Source organism: Talpa europaea (assembly GCF_964194135.1).
Source record: "Talpa europaea genome assembly, chromosome: 1".
Lineage (NCBI taxonomy): Eukaryota > Metazoa > Chordata > Mammalia > Eulipotyphla > Talpidae > Talpa > Talpa europaea.
This window is the reverse complement of record NC_140073.1, coordinates 54,895,708-54,921,255: the sequence shown is the minus strand read 5'-3', so window position 1 is coordinate 54,921,255 and position 25,548 is coordinate 54,895,708. Positions and strand designations below refer to the sequence as shown.

General features: G+C 37.1%; 1 protein-coding gene across 18 annotated transcripts in view; it reads left to right on the top strand.

Moving 5' to 3' along the window:
* The window catches only part of DLG2 (discs large MAGUK scaffold protein 2), a gene marked incomplete at both ends in the record, with an annotated part of 1,956,162 nt that overhangs the window by 1,259,701 nt on the left and 670,913 nt on the right, over nt 1-25,548 (top strand). For all 18 annotated transcript variants that reach the window (XM_084247148.1, XM_084247146.1, XM_084247145.1 and 15 more), the window contains one exon: nt 13,390-13,440. In XM_084247148.1, coding sequence (XP_084103274.1) covers nt 13,390-13,440 — 51 coding nt within the window. The remainder of the gene's footprint in view (nt 1-13,389; nt 13,441-25,548) is intronic.

The window sequence follows — 25,548 nt, the reverse complement described above, 5'->3', positions numbered from 1 at the left end:
TTACCAAGAAAGAGTGGTAGTAGTACATGATTATTAGCAATATTTACTACTATTAACATTGGACGGGGATTAGACTATAAAGAATAGGGTACTGATGTTCAGGAGATTTTTAAGAAAATTAATTTTGACTTTATTGGTGAGGTAGTCTTTGACAGGACTGGTAGATTTCCATATTCTTCAGAGAATCTAACTCCATGTTGGCAGGGAATTTTTTTTTTCTTCAGCTATCTCCATGACACCTCATGATCCTCATGACACAATGTTTATGGTCCTGCACACTATTGCAGACCTAATGTGCACTAGCATGGCAGGTAGCTTAGACATACTGAGATACATCCACAGCAACTCCGGGCAACTACAAGCCAACAAAGGAACCACAGCAGTGCCTGCTGTACACACTGTTGTCCAGGGTCAAAGTTAAACCCAACCAAAGTACCACTGCCTGGAGGGGTTGACAGTCCTATCATAGTGCTGTCCTAACCCAGCAGGTAGGTGGTTGCAGGCCACAAAAGGAATACACTGTGAGTGATTAACTCAGAAAGCCAATGGGGACAGTGTTTCAAGATTTCACAAGACATTAGTTGCCCAAGATCAAATCTTCAGTAGCAGCATTACCTAAAACACAGATGGAAATACAGAGCACCAAGGAAAATAAGGGTAACAGAAAAGCATACCCCCAAAGAAGGTACAAAACAGAACTCCAGAAAGAGATCCTAAGGAAATGGAGAGAAGCAAACAACTTGATGAGGAATTCAATGGAGTAGTTATTGAAATGCACATCAATCTTAGGAGAAACATGATGAGATAGAAAATTATAAGGAACATTTAAACAGAAGACATAGATGGAGAATATAGCAATACAATTAGAAAATATAATAAATAGCATACTGACTAAAGCAGAAGAACAAATACATGATTTGAAGAACAAAGCAATAGAGCTCACTCAGAGGGGCAAAATGAAAAAAAAAAATTTAAAAAAATGAAGATGCTTTAAGTGAACAATGAGCCAAACTCAAGAGAAATAGCATGTAAATTATGGGGTCACCAAAGAAGAAGGAGAGAAAGAAAAGGTCAGAAAAAACATTTGAGGAACTAAAAGGAGAAAGCTTGCCTAGTCTGGGTGAGAAAGCAGACATTCAGGGATAAGAAGCACAGTGAGTTCCAAATAAAAGAAAACCAAGGAGATGCAAAGAAAGGCACAATGTAATTAAAATGGCAAAAATTAAAGATAAGGAGAGGATCTTAAGACCGGAAGAGAAAGAGAGTATGTTAAATGTAAGGGAAACTACAAAGGTTCTTAGCAGAATTTTCAACAGAAACTTGCAGGCCAGAAGAAAATGGCATGACATACTCAAATTCATGAAAGAAAAAAAGCTTTCAACCAAGAATTCTATATCTGGTAATACTGTCATTTAGATTTGAAGGACACATTAGCTGTTCTCCAGATAAGCAAAAGCTAAAGGAGTTTATCAATAAAAAGCAGGAATTGCAAGAAGAGCTAAAGACACTCATGTAAACTGAATGAATAGGCACTAAGTAAAAGCAGGAAAACATACCAAAGAGGAAAATATATCATTTTGAAAGGTATTCAGAGTAAATGTAGTGAACTACCTACCTATACAGCAGAGTGAAGACTAGTGTGATAAACTTAATTAGAGCTACAACAATTAGTCAAGGGAATTATATAAAATAAATGAAAAATTAGACAGCAAATATATGAAACATGGAGGGGGGTTAAAAGTGAATTTTGAAATATGTTTAAAATATTATTAGCTATTAACATAGTGCAGACCATATATACCTTGTGGTAACCACCACACCAAAAAACCTTTTGAAAAAATGCAATGGAAGATGAAATTTAAAAATATCACTAAAGACAAATATAAGATTTTTCACAGGAAGAGAAAGAAAGAGTAAAGGAACAGAGAACTACAAATATAACAAAAAAATCAGCAAAATGGCATTGAATCATTCATGCCATTTACCACTTAAAACTTGAATGGATTGAACTATTCCATCAAAACACATGAATAAGAAAAAAATGCTGGATTCAACTCCGCTTCAGGAATAAGGATGGAAAAGAATGAAAGGATATTTCATGCTTCTGGATTGTGAGAATCAATATTGTCAAAATGAACATTTTTACAAAAGTCATATATAAATTCAATGTAATTTCTATTTATATCTTAATGTATTCTTCATAGAAGTAGACCAAAAATTCTAAATTTTGTCTGAACCATAGAAATCCTTAAATATCCAAAAGAATTCTGAGGAAAAAAAAATTTCAAAATAGCACTATCATGGTTCCTGACTTCATACTACAAAACTGTAGTAATCAAAACAGTAATCAAACCAGATATTGAAATAAAAACCAGCACAGACATCTATGATATAATAAAAAACACATAAATAAAACCACACAAATATGGACAACCAGTTGACAACAGAGGAGTCAATATCTTACAATAAGGCAAGGAAAGATTGTGCAATACATGGTTCTGGGAATAATGGACTGTTCATAAACCATATGATACCTGACACCATATATTAAAATTAATTCAAAAGGAATTAAAGACTTGGATATAAAGGCTGAAACCATAAAGCGCATGGAGGAAAACATAAGATATAAGCTCTTGACACTGATCTTAAATGCTGTCGTTTTTGATTTGTCTCCAATAGCAAGAGAAACATGAGAATGTAAAGTGGGGCTACAACAAAATAAAATCTTCTCCATAGTGAAAAAAAGCATTTTTTTTTAAAAGATTTATTTATTCAAGCACTGGGTACAGTCTGAAGCGCGGGAGGGTGAGAGAATTCACCAGAGCCAGAGTGGGGAGCAGAGTAGGCAGACTGACGAAGGACACTGCTGAGGGGAGCAGTGGGTGGCAGGAGTGGTCTGCACGCCATGTGGGACCCTCACCAGGTGGCATGGGATCGAGCAGGTGCTGCAGAGGCTGCGGGCATCTTCACAGCCCAGCGGCGCTCAACCGCTGTGCCACCTGGGAGGCCCTGAAAAAAGCATTTATTGAAATTGAAATGCAGTCTACTGACTGGGAGAAGATATTTGCAAACCATATGTCAGGTTAATAACATCCATAATACATGATCAGTTCCTGATACTCAACAAAATCATTGGGCAGAGGGTCTAAATAGGCAGCCCACTAAGGAAGACATGCAGATCATCAACATACACATGAAACAATGGTTTATATTTCTTATCATTAGGTCAATGTAAATCAAAATCACAATGAGATTTCACTTCACACAGGTCAGAATAGCTTTTGCCAAAAAAAAAAAAAATCAGGAAATTTTGAGTGTTGGCAGGGATGTAGAGAAGAGGGAATGTTGTTGGGAATGTAAATTCCTAACTATGTGGAGTTTCCTCAAAATGACATTGAATCATTTATACCATTTACCATCAGCCAGTATGGAAAACTGTATGGAGTTTCCTCAAAAAATTTAAAATTCTGTCAATCAAAATACTATCTACCATATGATCATGCACTCTCAGCGAGAAGATTATGAAAACACTTACTCAAAAAGATTTATGTACCATGTCCCCCGATGTTCACTTCAGCACTGTTCACAGTAGCTGAGATATGGAAACAATCCGCATGTCCTATATAGATGGATATAGAACATGTGGTGTATATACACAATGGACTGCTCCCCATTCATAGTCCAGTACACTTGAAACCTATATAGCATTATAAACTAATACCTTAATAAAAAATATAAAATAATATTTTTCCATCTAAGTTAGTAGTAATTCCTTCTTTGCTTCATGCCATTTTGGTTTACAAAGGTTTCATAGGAACACTCTTCTTTTGGGTAACAGTATGAAAAATCTATATATTAAATAGAGGATGCTCTTAACAGATATAGAGAGTACAATGGAGGAAAAGATGATTGTAATTAGGCAAGATGATTACTTTTGTTTTAGAATTTTTGAGAATGGGATGATATTAGGGCATGCCCTTATAAATAACTGAGGTGACAACTCAGGTAAAGATTGTATGATGATAAGGGGGCAGATGTTGGCAAAATGGTCATACCTGGAAGAGAAAAAAAATACTGTAGGGAGGAGACCAGTGAGGATATACACATGAAAGAAAAGAAGGGGGAATTTCAATCTGTGGTCCCTTCAGAGTGTCCAATATGCATGAACACCAGGGAAGAGAAAGCCTAGGGAAAGATCATTGTATTCAAATGTGGGAAAAAGTTCCTACTGATTCTTAAGAACTCAGCTTTTAAATGGTGGTGAAACACAAACCAGGTGCAGGATTGTGAGGGAAAAGCCAGGCAATGAAGAAGTGGAGGTCACTGAAATTGTGCCCCATTCTTTAATTGTACTATATAATAAGAGAAAATATACCTCCCAACATCATCCTATTTGTGAAGTTTCATTTTGTGGTTCAAAACGCTCTTTGATTTTGTTTCATTAAATATTTTGGTCATGTCCTTTGAGCTCTTAATTCTCTTGAACACTTGATTTACAGTGGGCTAAGTGGCTTGTATTTGGGTGTATGGAGGTGAAGGATGGGACTTGATAGGACAAAAATCCAGTGCACTATGACTACACAACCATTCATCAAATGTGTTTTTAGCATCCTTTACTGCTCATGGGAAGCATCCTTAAATCTGAGACTTTTTTTTTAAGATTTATTTATTTATGCATATAAGAGCTGGGGTACAGGCCAGAGATGCAGGGGGTGAGAGGATCCACCAGAGACAGAGCGGGTAACAGAACAGGCAGATCTACTGAAATACACCACTGAGGGGAGCAGCAGGGGAGACAGAAAAGGTCTGCTTCGCCGTGTGGGTTACTCTGTGGCCTCCAGGGATCTAATTCCTGCTGCAGAGGCTGTGGATTGCTTCATTAGTGTGGTGCTTAACCTATTGCCCAAGAGGGAGGCCCACATCTGAGAATATTTAAAGCTAAAGAACAAAAAGCCTGCCAAGTGAAAGCATTAAAAACACCTGTTATTACACTCTCTAGCATATGGTGCTAAAAAAAAGGTAGCAAAATTGGTAAGATGTGTTATTTCCAAATCAGAGACAAACCCAGCTCTGAATTTAAGTGACTATTTTACCTTCATTACAGGAATCTTTAATCAAGAAGAAACGGGATATATATGAAATGATTTTCTTTTTATAAGAGCCCTACATTATCTTCCCTGATTTCTCCCGACAGAAGCACCACTAAATTTTAATCCCAATGTTATAGGTTAAAAGCTGCTTAATTTTGGGGAAAAAAAAAACTATAGTTTTTTTTATTTAATAAAAAACATAATTATTAAGTTTATGGCCACTTTTCTTGATCCCAAATTATGTGTTAGAAAGTCTTAATAACAAAGGCAGAGAAAACAACAAAACCAGAAGAAAATTGTTTAAAAATATAAACGATTATAGAATATTGGTTAATTTTTCACTCTTAGGTAGAAGTTATGACTTAGCAGCTCCTTGATCTCAGAAATTTGTTTAATTAAGATTAGCTTTTAACTTGAAATCAGGGTTTATTGTAGAATACATTTAATTGTTTTCTTACCAAAATTAGAATCTTAACTTGAAATATCAATTATATTATAGATTGTATTATTAAAAGCAATAAATAGTGTTACTGTCTTATAAAGCTGCATATTTTTAAAACAGCCTCATAATAAATGAGGTATTCATAAAATAACCAGATGTATACCTGAGATCAAAACAGGTGTTCTATAGAGCTTCAACAGAAAATCTATTGCTTTCTTCTAAAACATTTCAATGAACAATACTGACACAGAAAGGTGTATAATACATTGCAAAGATGAATTCTAAAAGCTTGTAAATGATTGCACTTTTATTGGAATTCTGGCCTTCTGGATTCCTGAATCTAAGTTTTTCATTTTTCTATGATAATTCATTTTAATATGAAGAGAGAACACAATTTAGGCAGTGGAGATAGCCTAGGAGTTGGGACATTAGTTAGAGAAAGTGATAGAGAGCTTAGTCGTGTGCTGCGAATCTTCAGGCTTTATCTAATGATGCTCTCTTCCTGATGAGAAAGTCCATGTGGGTCTATTTTTAAGTACTTGATTGTTTTTCATCCATTCAGCAGAGACATTTCAAGTTAAATGTGATAAAAAGATGGATATAGTGAACAACTGCTTTTCTGGTTTTTTTTTTGTTTTTTTTTTTTCCTCTTTTGGATTGAGGTAGAGCAAAACACCTTTATCTTTTTTTCTTTTTCCTTTATCAAAGGGAAAAAGCTACCCCTTGTTTTGTCCAGAATACTCGATATCTTTGAGGAGTAAAAGTAGAATGGGTCATATTCAGTTCACTTACGGCAGGAATATTGGGAAACCAAAAAATACATCAGTGTAAAAAAAAATAATAACAATACAAAACACAGCAAAATAAAACTAGAGAAGTATAAATCTGAGACATCCTGCAGGGGGGGAGGGAGAGGGATGAGAGGGAGGGAGGAAGGAACACAGGGGACTGAAGTGATGGTGTACGGGTGCTTTGGGGAAGGAAATTCTGTGGGGACTATACCTGGCAGGGGAGAAGCAAATATTGTTTAAAAATGAGCAATGATGTACAAAATAAAAATAAATAAAATTTAAAAAGTAGTATAGGTTGCTGATGGTGACATCAAGTGCAGCTTAAGAGAGAGGGTGATTCTGCTGTTTAGTTTCCTCCCTTATGTGGAACCTCACAGGTTAAAGGTGAAGGGACATGGAAATTAGAGAACTGACATCTGGTAGAATTTTGAGTTGTGGATTGTATCGTTGGAGCAGAAAGTAAGAAAAATTCATAATGAGTTGGGTTGGATACACATTGACCAAGTGACAAAGTAAACATGATTTAAATAATGGATGTGGAGGAAAGCTCTTCAAAGGGATCATCTCTCCGTGCGAGAAAATTGAAGACCCAAGAGCTCGCCAAAGTTTTCCAGCATGTTAAATCAGAGAATGAAGACTACAGTGTCTTCTGACAGCGAGGCCTGCACTGTCTTGAGCAGAGCATTATGAAGTGCTGAATGCTTGCCTCTCTACCTTGGCAGCAGGGTCTCTTTCCCACTCAATGTGATGAATGCCGTTCCAGGAACACACTCAGATCATATCACCTTCTCCATGAATTCTGATTCCCTTCAGGTGCCATCACCTGCTCCCTCCTTGATGTCACCTCTGCAGGTGTCTATCTCTCTACAGACAGCTATATAGTAGCTACCTCACTTTGTACTACACAGAATTATTTCAGGGCACAAACTGTATCTCACTCATCTCTTCATGTCCTGGACTTACTGAGTATCATAGCACTTGGTGAGAGCTTAGTAAATGCTATGTTTTATTTCAAGTAGCAGTTATGTAAATTAGAATTTGCCAATGCAAGTGCATAAAAACTTCCCTGAGATGGAGAGATAAATTCAAGTTGTAGTTCATTGGGGAAGACAGTTGTTAGGGGCTGCAAATATTTATTTGAAGATAAAGAAGCATGAAATTATAATTCAGTTTTGGAGATATCATGTAACTTGGTTCTAAAGATGTTTATTTACTTGTATATATTTTACATCGGTGTTCATTTTTATACATTGTTTGCTTTTTTTTCTCAGGTGTGGTCCCCATAGAATTTCCCCCACCAATTCACCTGTGCACCATCACCACATCTCCCTCCTTCCGATTCCTCTCCCCCGCCTCCCCTGCAGGATGTCTCTGGTTTATAATTGACTGTTTGTTTTGTTTTATTTTATTGTGTTTTGTACTGTTATTATTTTTTAACCTACTATGAACAAGGCATGATTTGAGAAGCCACGATGGTAAAAATGAGTAAGATAATCTCTATCTTCATGAAAAATGGGATGCATTGAGAGCATCCATAAGGGAGCAAGGGCAATAGCAGAGCAACATAATGGCCAAGACTGGGCAGAAGGATGTAAAAATGAAAATGCAACAGAGAGTGGTCCAACAGAGCTAACAGTGAAAGCCACACTGATCTGGTATGGGGGAGGAAGCTAAGATGATTGCTGATAGAACCAGGAAAAAGGTGTTTGGGATAGAAAAGGGATTTGTTGAATTTTGTAGAAGAAAGCAAGTATATGCGTTTATTAAATGATGCTGTATATTATTGGGGTATCAGTAAACATTCAATATTTGAGTAAGTAACTTCATTTATTCTTTCCAAGAATTTCATGAGAAAATTGTAAAGGATTATAGCTAAATTTTATTTTACCACTTAAGTTGTATGCTGTTTTACAGAAATTATATAAAGTAATCTCCCTAATTAGCATTTGAGGGAAGTACTATTGTTAGTGCCATCTGACATGTGAGGAAACTGAGGTTTTGAGGCTTTAAAGAAATTGCCCACATTCACAGATCTCATAAATATTGTAACTGTGATTCAAACTCTTGGGGTTTTTTACTGACTAACCCATGTTCTTACTTGCTTATCATAACAGAGTATACATAAGAGATTCTAAAGTAAGAAGCAATAAGACATCAAGACACATTTGCAATAGAGATCCTCCAATAAGAAGAAAGTGAAAGCTAAATATTGACAAGGAACTAAGAAAGAGGAATGCAAGTGTGTGTGTGTGTGTGTAGATTTACAGGGTGTTTGATGATGGTTGTAACTCTATAGCGAGTATTCATGAAAAGAGCTGATCTTGGAGGGCAAGATACCTAAACTGAGAATGTGTAAAGGTCTGGGCCCTATAGAAACCATGATCTTCTGAGAGATCATCAGACTTTACCCATCTAGCAAATCTCATTTATTGATTCACTGTTTCTTCATTCGCACAGTCAGAGTGCTATCCACGCGCTAGACACTGTTAATATGCTGCAGCCACTGATGAAGCAGAGTGATCTGGGTGCTGTCTTGCTCTGGGGGTCACAAGGTGTTCATGACCATCACATAGCTCCTAAAGACTAATGACAGATTTTTATGCTAAAACATTAAGATACAGAGATGTCTTGTTTACTCTGTCATAATCACTTATAATAAGGGGTAAAATGAGTATGTCATCAGATCATATTCTATACTACTGAAATTCAATTTATATACACAGGAAATAGTCATTAAGACTGCAGAAAACTTGCATATAGTGACAAAGTGGGTGTGAAACTGGTTTACTTTGTATAATGGATATCATACTTGTACCAGGCCCTAATATGTTTATGTTTAGTGTCTCTATAAGAACTGTCTGTTTCCTGAGAATATGTGTCATATTGTAAAATATTTTCTGGTTTGTCATACCACTTGGCGTATAATATATGCTCAATAATTTTTCACTGGGTGGAATTGTGTTTATTCTAAATAAGCCAACACTTTGATATTTCTGTTTCACCTATTTCCACCCGTTATAATATTTGTCATGGAAATATTTAAAAATTCATTCATCTCTGATTTGAATATGCTATTAGTTTTAGTGAAATCAGAAGTGCAGCAAAACCAAAAACTTTCAGAGAATCATTACTTAAGGTTCCAATTAAAGAACATTAAAACCTGGAATAGTTTGCACATGTTATTCATGAAAAATCTCTTTTGAGGAGATAAAAATACATCTCAAAATGAAGCTAAATCATCATCCAGGTAGGCGGTGACTATGGCATTGAAGAAAAAAAATGAGAGTGAATTTAAAGGCTATCAGAGAGAAAAAAGTATGTAAAATATCCAAAGTTTATGAAATTAGAATTTTAAATACCAAGTTTGAATGTGAGTGGGTCACTCTCTTGTTTTAACTCCCATATGATGCCAGGAAGGCTACATGCCCAGAACAGGACAACATGTGGCATCCATTTGATTTTCTGGCCACCATGGAAACCTACCAGCTGTCACCACAGAACGATTAGGTTTAGAAAAATCAAGAAAAGCACATTTCAAAACTGGGAAATTCCATTATTTTATTGACCTCCTCTGTCTTCAAAACTGCCAGTCATGTCTCCTATTTAGTCTTCAAGTTGGAGAACACACTCTAAGTGACAGTGTCAGACCTGAGCTAACTGGAAACCTGGTCATGCAACTTCCCAGGGTCCCAAACTACTAGCACCAAACAGTAGGAGGCTGCTGAAACATCACAGTACTGGTCAAGAACAAAGAAATGTATTTGAGAGAACTCCTTTAAGGAATAATTGAATGACATATATTGATAAGTTAAGACAATCGAATGTAGACTTGCCAGAAGAGGATGAATCCCATTCATAATTCATTATCTATTTGCTTTTTTTTTTATATTTTCCTGAGTGAGAATCACTAAATTGTTGCTAGAAATAAACTCTGTACCATTCAATAAGTAACCATTCCTCTACATAAAAGTGCAAAGATATTTAAATTTGTATTGCTATCCTCATTTAAAAAGTCACTAAATTTTCACAAATGTCACTGCCAAATCTTAGGTACTTTTGACTAAAATGGAGATATTCTTAGTTCTTCTTTCTACTTCATCCTTTCACCCAAGGTCTTTGCCAGATGAGCTTGTAAAAAATCTTATCTTAGGGACCCTTAGGCAGAATACAGATCATGATTTCCTAGCAATGAAGAATAGACTGTAGATCCTCTGAAATGTGTTTCCTGAATTCCCTCACCGACTCTCTGAAATGTTTTTCCTGAATTCCCACAGTGCCACCTGTAATTCTACATGTTAGGTGTTCCTTAATTAATGGTTGAGAAGACATTAATGCTGTAGTCATTAGTGCGTCTTTTAAAAGGAAGTTTACCTCCCAACCCAGATATCATCTTTCCTTCTTATAAAGAGATCCTGGATACACTTTCATCAAAATGACTTTATTTTGGGGGTTTTAAACAAATGACTCTAGTAGTAAATATAAGCCTATCTAACTAACCAGGGAATTTTCAAATATCAATTAAGATATGTATTTATGTGGCTTCTAGGATACAGAAGTCAGATTATATGATAATAGAAATGTTAAGCAAAGATTTTGTAAGATTACAACTATGCAATGTATGCCACATACATTTTTAAAAGCTATATTATCTTTTAAAAAAATTCTGTTGAAATACCGTTGGTTTATGTCGTGGTTTACGTCATTTAAGCACTTCCTAACAGAATTTCTTTCACCCTGAGCCTTTATATATTTATTATCAGAGCCTTGCTTATTTTCTTCTCTCTAAAGCTGAGTTTTACTCCTGGGTCTGCAGCCCTTGAATAATGGGAGGGATTTTGCACTAGAGAAGCAGTGGAGCAAAGCTTCACGGAGCCAAACTATGAGAATGAAAACACATCACATTATTTCAATCTTCTCACTTTATTCACTAAGGAAAATTATTTTAAAATACAAGTAAAAAGTAATTAGTATGGAGACCTACACAAGGCAGTTTGAGGTTTGCTTTTTACTTTTACATGTGAAGAAAAAGTCTCCATAAAGTAGCTAAAGCTTTCTAGCCTTATCAAATCCTTCTCTTTGAGTCATTAAATTACTGAAGCCCAGAAAATCAAATTTGGTTTTGGGTTGTTTGATAATGTAGTAATGCAGTAAAATGTGATTCACCAATTAGTTCATGTAATTAGAAAATCAAAAACATGTTCATTGGCTATTGTACACATATAAGTAACATCTGCCATTCTTTATATTCGCTGATTATAGTTATACGTTCAGTTGATGATACTACTCCCAAATATATTATGGAAAGGAACCCACAAATATCTGTTTTTAATTCAAATAAATAAATTCTTACATTCAGTCATTCATTTTCTCCTGCTGTGTTCCTTCACTATTTTCTGTTTTTGCCAAACTCTATTGGTCCTGGCCCTGTAGAGTTTTCAATCTCTAAGAGCTTATGTTTAAATTCTTCTAAGGAAGGGGCCTCCCCGGTGGCGCAGCGGTTGAGCGCTGGGTTGCGAAGCTGCCCGCAGCCTCTGCAGCGCAGGTTCAATCCCCAGCTGCTCCCCGGTCGAGGGTCCCACATGGCACACATACCTCTCCTGCCACCCGCTGCTCCCCTCAGCAGTGTACTTCGTCAGTCTGCCTGTTCTGTTCCCCACTCTGGCTCTGGTGAATTCTCTCACCCTCCCATGCTTCTGACTGTACCCAGTCCCTGTATAAATAAATAAATAAATCTTAAAAAAAGTCATTTTATAATTGGAACTGTAATTCCCATTGTAGCCACACATCCTAATGTTTGTGTTGTATGTTCTACAGTTGTAGTGCATACATTTATTTTTCTACATGTAAATTAAACAAATCAATTTTGGAAGGAATTATGGTAGTAATAGAGTACAGAGCTATAGCACTGCATTTGGCAAAAAATTGGAAAGAAAAAAAATCCATGTCTTACATATTAATATAGAGTAGGAAAATAAAAATGCTAATTTTTAGTTAATATTTTTTAAAGTATCTAAATGGAGTAACTTATTTTATTCCTAGACATGCAAATAAACTACTTGCATTTAAGCCTTTTGCAGGGGGATGGGGAGGAATTAAGCTAAAAGCATTAAGTTACTGAAATAGTTGAAGCAATTATTTTTTATTTTGAGATAGTTTTTGCAGTTAGTAATACCATCAGTAAGCATTATTTTTGCAAGATGTTTCCACATTTTTGGTTTTATTTGACTTATCTCTACTATAGCCTCTCTGAAGTATTTTCTTGCTCAGTGGTTTTGCTGGCAAAGGACTCTGCAGTGGACAAAAATGGGAATTGAATATTTGTTAAATTATTATGAGGCAGTGCTTATGTTCTGTAGGCATATTTTTTTGAGTCTAAGGTATATATTATATGTTATAGAGTTATACTTACATGCTTTCTCTCTAAGTTTAAAGGATTCAAGGATTGTTTGGATAGGTAAAATGGTTTCTCCCTAGGAATCTCAAACATCATCTACTTTGTTCTTTTCTTATTGCTGCTGAAGTATATGGACATGGTCATGTGATCGATGGTTTCCAATAAGCAGAACAAGAAGATAATGGGGCTAAATTATTTAATTTTGAGTCAATTAAAGAAAAGCTATTCTTTGGTTGACATTCTATTACTACCCTAACTAGTGATTGTTTTTTTCTCCCTTCCTCCCCTACTGATTTTTAATGTCAGATTTTAGTGTTCACTTGTGGAAATTTAAACATATATTAGAATGACTTCTCTTTAATTCTAATATTTTTCCTAGAGGGTTTGTCCTGATTTAACTCACAATATATTTTTATATCTCCCCCAAGTACAAAACTCTGAAGAACACAATTAGCTTTATTTTTTTATTTTTATTTTGTAGGATCTAACTCACCTATTTTAGAGTAGCTTGGACTATATTTAAGTTGTATAAAGACATGCAGACACTAATACCAAGAAAATGGTTTATTCTAAACTAGAATGAAATCTGACCCCAGGTGTTATTAAAAATTGCTACTATCTTTCCCTCAACATGAATTTAATCATTCTGTATTTTTTTTTTACCATTTTTAGGTCAATGGAACAGAAATTGAATATGAATTTGAAGAAATTACATTGGAAAGGGTAAGAAAAATCCAATAATCCAAAGCCTCAATCTTGCATTACATGTTCTGTGTTCTCTTGGGTTGTTTTGAAATCATGCTTCCAGTGTAGGACATGGAGGAAAGCAGACAATATTTCCAGAATGTTCAGTATGTTAATCGCACTGCCAGAATTGGAGAAATGAATGGAAAAGACAGAAATGTCCAATGAACATGTGAAGTAATGTCTCCCCTATATTTCTCATTATCAGTGGTAGCCATACATTTATACACATCATGAAACATTCTGATTTATGTGATAATAATAATACAATCCTTAGAGCTACCATTATGATGCAATTTTTAAAAAGTGATAGATTTTAAAACCACCCCCATAGAGAAACATAACAACCCTGTAAATTTCTTAAAACATGTTAGTAGGATCTTGGCAAGGTTTTGACTATTTAGGGAAATTCTGTATTACACAGTCTATTATATAAAAGATACATATAGAAAGAGAAGACAGAGACATAGAATTAAAGATCTCTCTCAAAACATTAAGAGAAATGCCAAAGACCACCTAGAGAAAATGACCAAAAGGCATTCATCAAAAAGAAAAAGGTCAAACACATGAACACTTGGCAATATATAATGAAAGTAACATGACTAAGCAGTTTTTATCTACTAAGCTGGCAAAAATTTAAAATAAACCTTTATATTCATTATTGTTGGGCTTCCCCGGTGGCGCAGCGGTTGAGCGCTGGGTTGCGAAGCTGCCCGCGGCCTCTGCCGCGCGGGTTCAATCCCCGGCTGCTCCCCGGCCACCTGGAGGAGGGTCCCACATGGCGCGCAGACCTCTCCTGCTGCCCGCTGCTCCCCTCAGCAGTGTACTTCGGTCCTTCTGCCTGCTCTGCTCCCCGCTCTGGCTCTGGTGAATTCTCTCACCCTCCCGCGCTTCTGACTGTACCCAGTGCTTGTATAAACAAACAAACAAATAAATATATAAATAAAGCATGCCTCTATTAAAAAAAATTTTTAAAAAAGTATAATATATTCATTATTGTTTAGTCGGCATGGATATTGGTGCAATACACCCAGGGAAATACTGGCATCTGTAGGGAAAGAAGAAATGGTGCCATTTGCAGAAAATGGAAGTACTCTGGGAGATTATGAAAAGTGAAATGGGTTAGAAACATACGGACAAATGTTGCATGATTTTGCCTGTATCGTCAATATAAGGAAAGTAAGCAGATAAGTGGACAAAACAAAATAAACTAGTGGAAGTTGAAAACTGAAATGAGGTAGGGGGTGGGAGTTAGGGCATATAATGGATGGCGGTAGGTGTTTCATTTTGTTGTTTTTTGTTGTGTTAGTTTTTCACTTTGAAAAATAAAAATTAATTTAAAAATAGAAATATGGATCAAAAGCCTTATAACAATCATACTTTTTGAACCAGAAATTGTTCTTGGAGAAATATAAAATTTTACAGGAAATATTAAAATTAGTATTGTTTATCCTTCTGGAGACTGAAAAAGACAAGTGTTTAATTGTACAGTACTATATGTCCATGGATTAGAAAATTATATTAAGTTATATTATAATTAGATTTCAGAAAAATATTTCATTACAAAGATAGAAGGACTAACTAGATTAGATGATTAAATTTAAAAATCAAGGTTTAAATGGTATTTAAAATATAGTCCATTATGCACAAATAAAACTATGCATGTATAAAAAATTCATAAATTTATATATAAAGACATGAAAAACACCAAAATATTAACAGTGGTTGGTAACTCTCATTAAGACTTTTTTGGTAACTTTTAGTTTCTTCTTATTGTTCATATTTCTTTCCTAAACCTCCCATAATAAACATGTAATATGCTTATAATAAGAAATAAAAACACAAGTATTTTTTTCTTGAACTATTATTTGAGTTGAATTTAGACCTAGACCTAAACTTAAATTTATATTTCTTCTTAAGTTTACGCATTATTCACTTTCCCTGAGTTTCTCACTTTTGGCCTAATTTTTATTACCTTTGAGTTATTCTAAAAGGAGATTTACATTGAAAGTTAAGTGACAGATACTTTCTTGAAAACTTCCATTATGAACTTTAATAACGCTTTAATAGCTTGCTAAGTGCAGAAAAGTGGAGCTTATGAAAAATTAGTCCAAGTGAGAGAAAAATAACTTTTTTCTTTCTAAATCACTTCTTTTCTTTTCAGAACTGTCTATATAACTTGTGGAACATAGTACAAAATAAAATACAAATTTGAGGCCCTTCTTCAAACATTAGTAAGAGTTAAAAAAAATGGCCACAGCAGAATATTGAACCAAGAGCAGGCCTTTGTAAAGTCAGGACTTTTTGACTGCCCAGATCTCCCAGCGATTCCAGCCCTTCTCAGCTCATGCACCTGACACACACATCCATCTTGAAATATAACCCCATTCAGTTATCCTGGTTTAAGAGGTCAAAAAATAATTGCAAGCTTGTATTAGTTTGACGTACAACATTGAGTGGTGGTCTGACAGCTGTGGCTTCTGGTCTAGGTTCTGACATACTTCATGTTCTGTCATATCATCTCACATCTCTCATATACTGCCCTAGGTTTCCTGGTTATAGGTGGTACTTAAATGTTGTCATATCCATCTGCATCCCTGTGTCCCCCTATAAAAAAACTATATCAAGCATCATCTACTCTGAACACCACCTTCTCTCTGTCTTTATCATTTATTCCGATATGTTTACTCCAAAAGTTCTATAAATTTATTAGTAATAATTAATTTCATTTTTTAAAAAGAATTATTTATTTATGCATACAAGAACTGGGGTACAGGTCAGAGGTGCGGAGGGTAAGAGGATTCACCAGAAACAGAGTGGGAAACAGAACAGGTGGATTGAATGAAATACACTGCTGTGGCCAGCAGCAGGTATGACAGGAGAGGTCTGCTGCACCATGTGGGTAGCTTCCTGGCCTGCCAGGGATTGAACCTGTGCTGCAGTGGCTGCAAATAGCTTCAGAGTGCTAAGACTTAACCCCTTGCACCACCAGGCAGGCATCCATTAAATTTCATCCTATCCCTCCAGTTTCCATATTTTTTTATGCCCTCACTTTCCTCCAAATCTAGCATATTTTCCCTGGCCCATTACTCTAATTATCCTTTTCATACTCAGTCTCTGTCTCTGTCTCTCTCTCTCTCAATGTCAATTTTTCTCACTCTTCTTCGTGGATAAAATTAATACAGACATCTAATATCTTAAGAAAATGTTGCTTGGCCTTATGTTCCCATTCTATCATAGCTTTGTCAAAAATATAGGAAATTGTCTGTTTCCATTAACTCCACTTTATTACTTTCTCTTCTTATTTTAACCTATTTCAAGTTCCCATCCCAACATTAGCCTAAAACTTTCCTTATCAAAACCATGACAGTTCCATCTTGCTAAATCTAAACATTAGTTCTTGCTCCTCACTTCTCTCACAGTATTTGATGCAGCTGTCACTGACTCATTCCTCAAAGATGTGAATTGCTTGGATCTCCCAGTACAAAACACTCTCCTGTTTACTCACCACTTCACTGGCATCCTTTCCAGTCCCCTTGCTTGCTTTTTCACTAAATCTGGGAGGATAGAAACCCAGTTCACCTAGAAGAGTATCTCAAATCTCAATCTCTCCTCATTTTGTAGGTGATCTCAGCCAGGCCATGCTTTTAAATGCCATATGTCAACCAGTGATTCCAAATCTGAAGTCATGAGCTCTCTCTCCACTCCAAATGTGTGCAGTCACAAACTATCCAGTTGTCATCTCTGCTGAATATCAAGGTCTCCTAAACTTTGTATAATCCTAACAGAATTCCTGATTTCCCCGTGTTCCCTGTCCTCAGGATCAAAGCTGAAACATTAAACATCTCAACTAATTGCTTCTATCACTTCCTTTCTCAGGCCAAAATCATCAGTTAGGCATCTTGCTTAATTATTCTTTTTGCCTTGGCATTCGGATCAAAGCCTACTGGTAATACAATAAAATTGTATTTCAAGCTCAACCATGTCTTACCACCTGCTATGCTGACTTCTTGTCCAAATTTACATTATCTCATGCCTGAACGATTCTAGCAGTTTGCAATTTTCCCACTCTTTTCCCCCAATTAAAAACACTCATCTACAAAATATAAATCATATTCCACCTTTGTTCTTAGAACTCTTACAGATAATTTCACTCATTAGCATCACTTACAAGGTCATATACAATCTATCCCTGCTTCTCCCTCCAACATGTGCCCTCATCACTAGCTCCAGTCACACTTTTTTGTCATTCCTCAAAAGACAAAGACAAAAACAAAAATTAAAATAAAATGTTCCCACCTTTAGACTTTTATACATATATAATATCTGCCTGGAAACTCGCCACCTCAGATTTTTATACGACTTCTCTTTCCATCATTTAAATATCTGCTCAAATGTCAACTCCTCAGGAAACACTCCTCAGTCTGCCCCATTTAAGTCAGTAACAACCTCCATCATGCTTTTTTTTTTTCCCTTTCCATGACCTTATTATTTTAATTCCATTTACCAATGTCCAAAATTTGTATTATTTACTGATTGTTTATTTTGCTAACACCTCTCAGTCTCCCTAAATATATGCTATGCGCAAATGTATGGTCACTACTATGTTCAATACACCTAGAAGAGTAGCTGAAATGTCTGCATATTTGTCATACTAACACATTATGTCTTTGCTCTCCCTGCAAGTGGAGTGAAGTAAAAGTCTGGATTTGAACTCTGGCTCTCTCACTGGCCCAGTTACTTTGAGCTGAATTCTTAATGTCTCTGTGCTTGAGTTTCCTCATCTCAAAATGAGACTAAATTATTTCTAATTAAATCCTAGGGTCCTTATGATGATTACATGAGTTAGTATGAAAGTCTAGAGCAGTGTGTAAACAGTTGTTCTTAATATTTCCTTCATGTTAACATGGTAGTGCTCATCAGTGCTATTTATCAGGATCATTAGGGAAACATTAAAAATAAGCTTTCTGTTCTCAATGGATAAGTTACATTTATCTAACAAAATTTCTTTCATACCACTTTTTTTCTTTTTTTTGTCAATTGTTTTGTTAGAAGTCAGATACCCAATGATGAAGTTATGCTCCTTGTTATATTTTTTTATAGTTTATAGCTTTCCTATACTTAATGCATATAACATTTAATTTAGTAATATGGTAATCACATTTAGCAACACCAACATGGTATTGCTAATTCCATTTTACTACTAGGATAATGTGGCTCAGAAATTCTATCACTTGTTAAAAATTACAGTTTAAGGGCCTCCCCTGGTGGCGCAGGTGATTGAGTGCCACGCTGTGGAGCTGTCCGAAGCCTCTGCAGAGAGGGTTCGATCCCTGCTGGCCAGGGAGGGTCCCACATGGCGCGGCAGACCTCTCCTGTCTCACCTGCTGCTCCCCTCAGCAGTGTATTTCATCAGCCTACCTGTTCTGTTCCCCACTCTGGTGAATCCTCTCACCCTCCTGTGCATCTGGTCTGTACCCCGGTTCTTATATAAATAAATCTTAAAAAAAAAATTACAGTCTAAGTAAGGAATGGAGCTTGAGTTCAACCTAACAGACTCTCAAATATATGCCATTTCCACTGAATTAGACTGCCTTAAAAAATATGCTCATATCTTTTCTCCCAAGAAGTTTTCTTTGCGTGTGTGTGCATGCATAGAAGAACTGGGGTGTAGGCCAGAGGTGTGGGGCATGGGTGAGAGTATTCACCAGAGACAGAATGGGGAACAGAACAGGCAGGTTTACTGAAATCCACTACTAAGGGGAGCAGTGGGTGAGACAGGAGAGGTCTGCTGTGCCACATGTGTGTTAGCTCCCTTGCTGGGGATCAAACTAAGGCCGCACCAGTGATAGCACTGAGACAACCCCGTGGGGGCCCCCCAAGAAGTTTTTCTTGATAACCCCTCTTGGACAAGATGCCCTTTCTTCATAAATTAACATAAGCAGAAAACTTCTCACACTGATTGATGAATACAATTTTTCTTTTTCACTGACCTGTGAATTATTTCATGGAAGGAATTTTTTATAGTGTATTCATATCATCACAATGACATAAAAAGAAAAGGGAAAGCTATTGGGCAGTTTCAGGACATGTTGATGATTACAGTGAGCATTATTATGCAAATGCATCAGCCACTGGCCACACTCTGTGAATCCTACCAATGCCTTATACATATTTATTTGTTGAGCATTTACTGTACACCAGACACAGACCTTATGTAGGGTAAGGTAAAAGTATCAGGCTTTTCTGCCCTCCCGCCATTAGGATAGATGACGGAACCCTGCGGTCCTGAATGCATGCCTGATGGCGGGAACCTGGAGTGGGGTGTGGGCATAGGTAGATGGGATTCACCTGGCTGAGACTGGGCTTTTAAGGGCGGCGTCACGGGGACATCAACAGAAGCCGAGAGAAGAAGAAACATAAAAGCAGGAGAACCACAAGAGAGCAGAGCAGCAGAGACCACCAGAGAATGGGAGAGCCCAGATAGAGTGAAGACTTGCTGGGGGCTGGGGGGCCTGCCCCAGCACCCCTGCCTGCTGTGTGCCTGGTAAATCCCAATAAAAGCCTAAAAGGCCACTGAGGGCTCTAGGACTCTCTTCTCCTTTACCCCATCTGCTGGATCAGAAAACCTGCTCTGTATCATCCTGCCCTTGTACCTTACTTCATAGTATTTATACAGCATGGGAGAGAACACAGATAATTAAATAAGTGGAAACAAAAAGAATAGAGTGCTATGAATAACAGAATGGAGTTCTCCCCTGAAACATTATATCAGAGCTGGTTTATGAAAGATAGAGGAAGCCAGCTAGGAGGATGTAAAAGAAAGCCTCTCAGGCAAGGAACCTGAAGTGCAAATGTTGAAGGTTAATGAAAAAGTAACTTGTGCAAGGACTTGTGTGTAGTTCAGATTGACTGCACCTCAAGGTATAAGGTAGGACTCAAAGAGAAAGAAACGTGGTGGGAGACACAGAAAGGATGAAGAACATAGATGGACTGAATAATATATTGAGGGTTCTAAATTTTATCCTGAATGCAATGAGAACATGTAAAGAATTTCAAGCAGAACAATGAAATAATTTTGTTTTTAAAAATAATCATTTTAGCTGCACTATTGGCTACACATTTCATAGAATTCAGGAGACAAGGCAAGAATGTCATTGTAGGGGCAGGACTGGACACTGAGCAGGTTTTCTGATCCCATGCAGACCGGGTAAAGGAGGAGTTCTGGAGCCCTCAGGGGTTTTTGCAGGTCTTTTATTGGGGTTCACCAGGCATATGGCAGGCAGGGGTGCTGGGGGGCCAGGAGGCTGGCAGGTCTCCCAGCCCCCAGCAGGTCTTCATTCTGGGCTCTCCAGCCTTCTCTCAGCTTCTGCTTCTCTTGCTTCTCTCTCAACTTCTGCTGCTGCTTTTTTTTGTCTTCTCTTTCAGCTTCTGCTGGCGTCCCCGTGATGCTGCCCTTAAAAGCCCCATCTCAGCCCAGGTGAATCCCATCTACATCTGCCCACACCCTACTCCAGGTGCCCGCCATCAGGCATGCATTCAGGACCACAAGCATCCATCATCTATCCTGATGGCGGGAGGGCAGAAAAGCCTGACATTTTTCCTTACCCTACAGTCATTTACCCTACAGTCATTTAATGGCTAATTCTGTCAAAGGTGATGGAGGAGGGGGAGCATTCAAAATGTGTTAAGACTGTTAGAAGGACAAATTCTAATGTTTTGTGGGATGGGAAAATGCCAAAGAGAGTCGGAGAAGTCAAGGATGCCTGGGCTCTCATCCAACAAATCCTTTCATTAAAACCAGCTGAGCCTCTCAAAAACGGATACCTGTGATACGTCAGGTCTTTCTGATACCCAGGTTGGTTTACCAGTAATAAGGTAGCTGAGCATAGTGTCCATGCCTTTGAGTAATTTATCCATTATCCATGGGCATCTATTAATAGGTTATATATACCCAGTGTGATTTATATCATGATAAACTAGTTGACCTGACATGAATAATAGATCATTTATGCCTTCATAACCCTTACTAGCATGTAAGACTACAATTTAGCAGAGATGTTGAAGTGGCTATCTGACTATCTGCTACCACTTTTCCCTGCCTCAAGACTTACAAAAACAAACAAAAAATAAAAATAAATAACAAAGGAACATTTGGAGTGCTTTCCTGACAACTGCAGAATATTTGGCCATGTAATAGTACTTGAATGTTCTGTCTGGCAAGTCAGGGATTGTCCTTTCTTTTGCAATTAAAAATATAATCAAATGTCTGAGCCATCTTTCCAAATATGTCATTTATTTTTGTCACTTATTTTTAAACAGATGTAAAAATATAATTTAGTAGGGTATAGAAAAGTGAATGATGCATTCGAATGCATTGCACCCTGAAAATCCCAAAAATGAATCAAGTTTAGGGTAATGGAAATTTTGCAAACATTATTTATGAACTACCAGGTGAGAAGTGACTCATTAAAATTGTCTACTGGTAGATTCTCCATGTCCATCTAGGTGTCAAATCAACAGAAAGACATTTGATGTCTGAGTTACTTAGGCCCAATGTGTTCACTTCCCATTTTTCATTTTTTATCAAAGAAAGCTATATTCAAATGGAGTGAAGAATTTATGATTTAAAACAAATAGTCTTTACGTTTCTAAATGCCTATTTTTTTTTCTGAGTCTCTTTAGTTTTTTTCAATTAATAGTAACAGGAATAAAAGGTCAAAATTATGATATTTGATGAGATTTCAGTTTCTATGGCATGGTCTTATTCTAGTTTAGTAAAATAATTTTTGATAATGGGTAAGTTTCTTGTACTAAAAATTATGTGTATGTCCAGCAATAAGTATTGTAAGGTAATGTAAAGTATAAGGCTTTTCTGCCCTCCCGCCATTAGGATTAATGATGGATCCTTGCGGTCCTGAATGCATGCCTGAAGGCGGCACCTGGAGTAGGGTGTGGGTATGCGTAAGTAGGTACACCTGGGCTGAGAGACTGAGCTTATAAGGACGGTATCATAGGGATGCCAGCAGAACGAATGGAAGAGAAGAACCACTAAAGCAGCAGAGAACCCAGACAGAGTGAAGACTTGCTGGGGACTGGGAGCCTGGCAGCCTCATGGCCCCCCAGCACCCTGCCTGCCGTGTACCTGGTAATCCCAATAAAAGCCTGCAAAAACCACTGAGGGCTCCAGGACTCCTCCTTACCCCATCTGCACCGATCATAGAAAACCTGCTGTAGCCCCTTCTGCTGCTACAAGTATATACTGTAGGTATATTTGAAATATATATATATATATTTCAAATATATATATATACACATGTACACATATATTTAAGTATGTAGCTACCACTTAAACATATTTAGTTATCAGTGAATATATGTGTTTAATACATGTGAATTTTAATCTGAGTTTTATTGACTTGGCAGAAGATATTGCAAGAGTAGCAGTAGGATGGGACTGAGCAGAATATCTATGCCCCGAGCAGACAGGGTAAAGGAGCGAGTGAGTCCTAGGAGCCCTCAGTGGCTTTTTCAAGCTTTTACTGGGATTTTACCAGGTACACAGCAGGCAGGGGTAGGGGTCCCGGGAGGCAAGGAGGTTGGCAGCCCTTCCAGCCCCCAGAAAGTCTTCCCTCTTTCTGGGTTCTCCAGCGCTCTCTCGTGGCCTTGCTTCTCTCTTCCAGTTGTTCTCGTTTGTTCTCTTTCCCATGCTTCTCTTTCATTCTGCTCTGCTGGAATCCCTGTGATGTCGCCCTTATAAGCCCAGCCCCAGCCCAGGTGTACCCACTTATGTATGCCCACACCCCACTCCATGCCCGCCATCAGGCATGCATGCAGGACCGCAGATCCATTATCAATCCTAATGGTGGGAGGGCAGAAAGGCCTGATACTTGTTACCTTACCCTACACAAGTTTCATGGTACAAAAGTAGGTTTATATAGACCTTATTTTGAACCCAAACTCAGAACTTATTTTCAATCCAAGGTCAGCTACTTCCTATGTTGCCGTAAGTCACTTATTAGGCTTCAGTTGTCTCCATAATGAATGGGATATAATACCTGGCATAGAAATGGTTTGAAAAATAAAAATAATATATGTAAAATGAATAAATGAGTTCTTTGAATATCCTCGATGCTCAGTATTATTAATTAGAAAGTGTATTACATGTGCACACTTGCACACACACGCCGATAAGCACACACATTTGTCTCGGTCCCACTTTTTTGTTGTTTTAAGATGTTACTTGGTATAACTGCAGGCTCATTCTAGGACCAGGTCAAGTGACAAATACATAGGTTTTTTTTTTTTGTGTTTGTGTCTGTGTGTATGGGATTACATTTGTGGTAAACAGTAAGTTTATTAAGTGAGCTCCAAAAGTATATGTGCCCAATTATCAATATATTTTTAAAATATGTTAAGTATGTAAAAGGAGTCTTCCCTTGAAGTCTGCTTCCTCTAGAATAACCAATGCCATTTGTAGCTCTACCTTTTCTTCTTTGTTAGTTCACAAGAATTTTGTTCCAGGTTAGACAAACAGTTACAGTATGTTATGTTTTCAATAGCTTGAAACTACAATATTTGTTTCATATACACGGATAATGTTTTAAAATATTTTATTCTGATGATTCCCCACTTCAATCTTTATAAATGATAGAGTGAACGACTATTGTTTTATGTGTGTATTAAACTGACTTCAGTAGCATCCTCCTTGTTTGGAGGAACTGCTCCTCCCCCGGTCCTACCATGTGGTTCAGGAGCAGTCTGCAGCATAGTAACTAGGGTCAACAGTTGACTGGTCTAGAGCGACTCGTTGGAATTTTACTGATGAGCTAGTAAACATAATACTGATTCCTGAGGCCTGCTCTAGCCCAAATTAATCAGAATCTGGGGGTATGAACATGGGAAATCTTTACTTTTAAAATTTCTTAGTGATTTGATACAGTTTAGAGGCTACCTCCTTGGCCAAAATGAGTCCATAAGTGTGCCTTAGGATTTTTCACACTGGAGTAGGAGGGATGGCAATGGGAGGTGCAGCCTTCTAGCTGGGTGGTAAAGCTGTGAGAGAGAGTCCGAAGATTGGCTGTCATGTGGATTTCCTACAGGGATAGTAAGTTCATCTGAGAAAATGTGGTTTCCTGTAGAGAGTCACAGATAGGAGAGGACAGAGGGGGATGGAGGGAGAAAGAGGGAAGGAAGGAAGGAAGGAAGGAAGGAGAGAGTGAGTGAGCAAGAGAGAGAGGGACAGTGAGAAATGCTGGCCACATCCTATTTCTGTGTTATAATTGAGCCTTCCATTAAAATTTTAATCAGACAAATTCATATTCCATATCTGTAACTTGCCAACAAGTGAACTTAGCCAAATGTATCTTGGCATTGTATTAGCTCTTCCTGTGCTGAAATTGTTGAGTAGGTCAGGTCCTGGGCTCCTGTTGCCAAGGCCTAGTCTCAAAAAAAGCCTTTGCCTTGCTTCAATTCTTTATATAATATATATATATATATATATATATAAAGAGAAATGGTTAAAGCTATGGATTTTGTTACTTGCAACTAAAGCTGTGGATTTTGTTACTTGCTTAGATTCTGTATATATTTATATATATTATATATAATTATATACATATAATTTTATTTTACACACTTTTAAATCATTTTTCATTTTTGCACAAAGTATGCATTTTCATCTTGGTTATAGGCCCCATACAATTCCCTCCCTCCTTGTTTTGATCCTATTGCCTCCTCCCCCCCACACCCACATGTGTGTCTCTGGTTTATAGTTGCTTGTTGATTCTGATTTTTACTTTATTACAATTAGGTTTTTTCCTGGTCCCTTTTTGCAATTTTCTTCAATTCTTTATCTTTTCTAAATTCTAAGCGTGTCTCTTACCACTGAGGTGAAGTCAAAGAGCAAGCTCTCCAGTAGAATAATGTTGGCAGGTTGTAATAAACCTTAATACTCCAAGCTTACACATACCCTCTCCTTTAAAGTAGCCCATTACTGTGTTCGAACTCCAGAAATAAAAAGAAAAGCAATAAAAACAAGTGACAAGCAAAGAGAATGGTTACTGACAGGTCTATGAATTTAGGTCT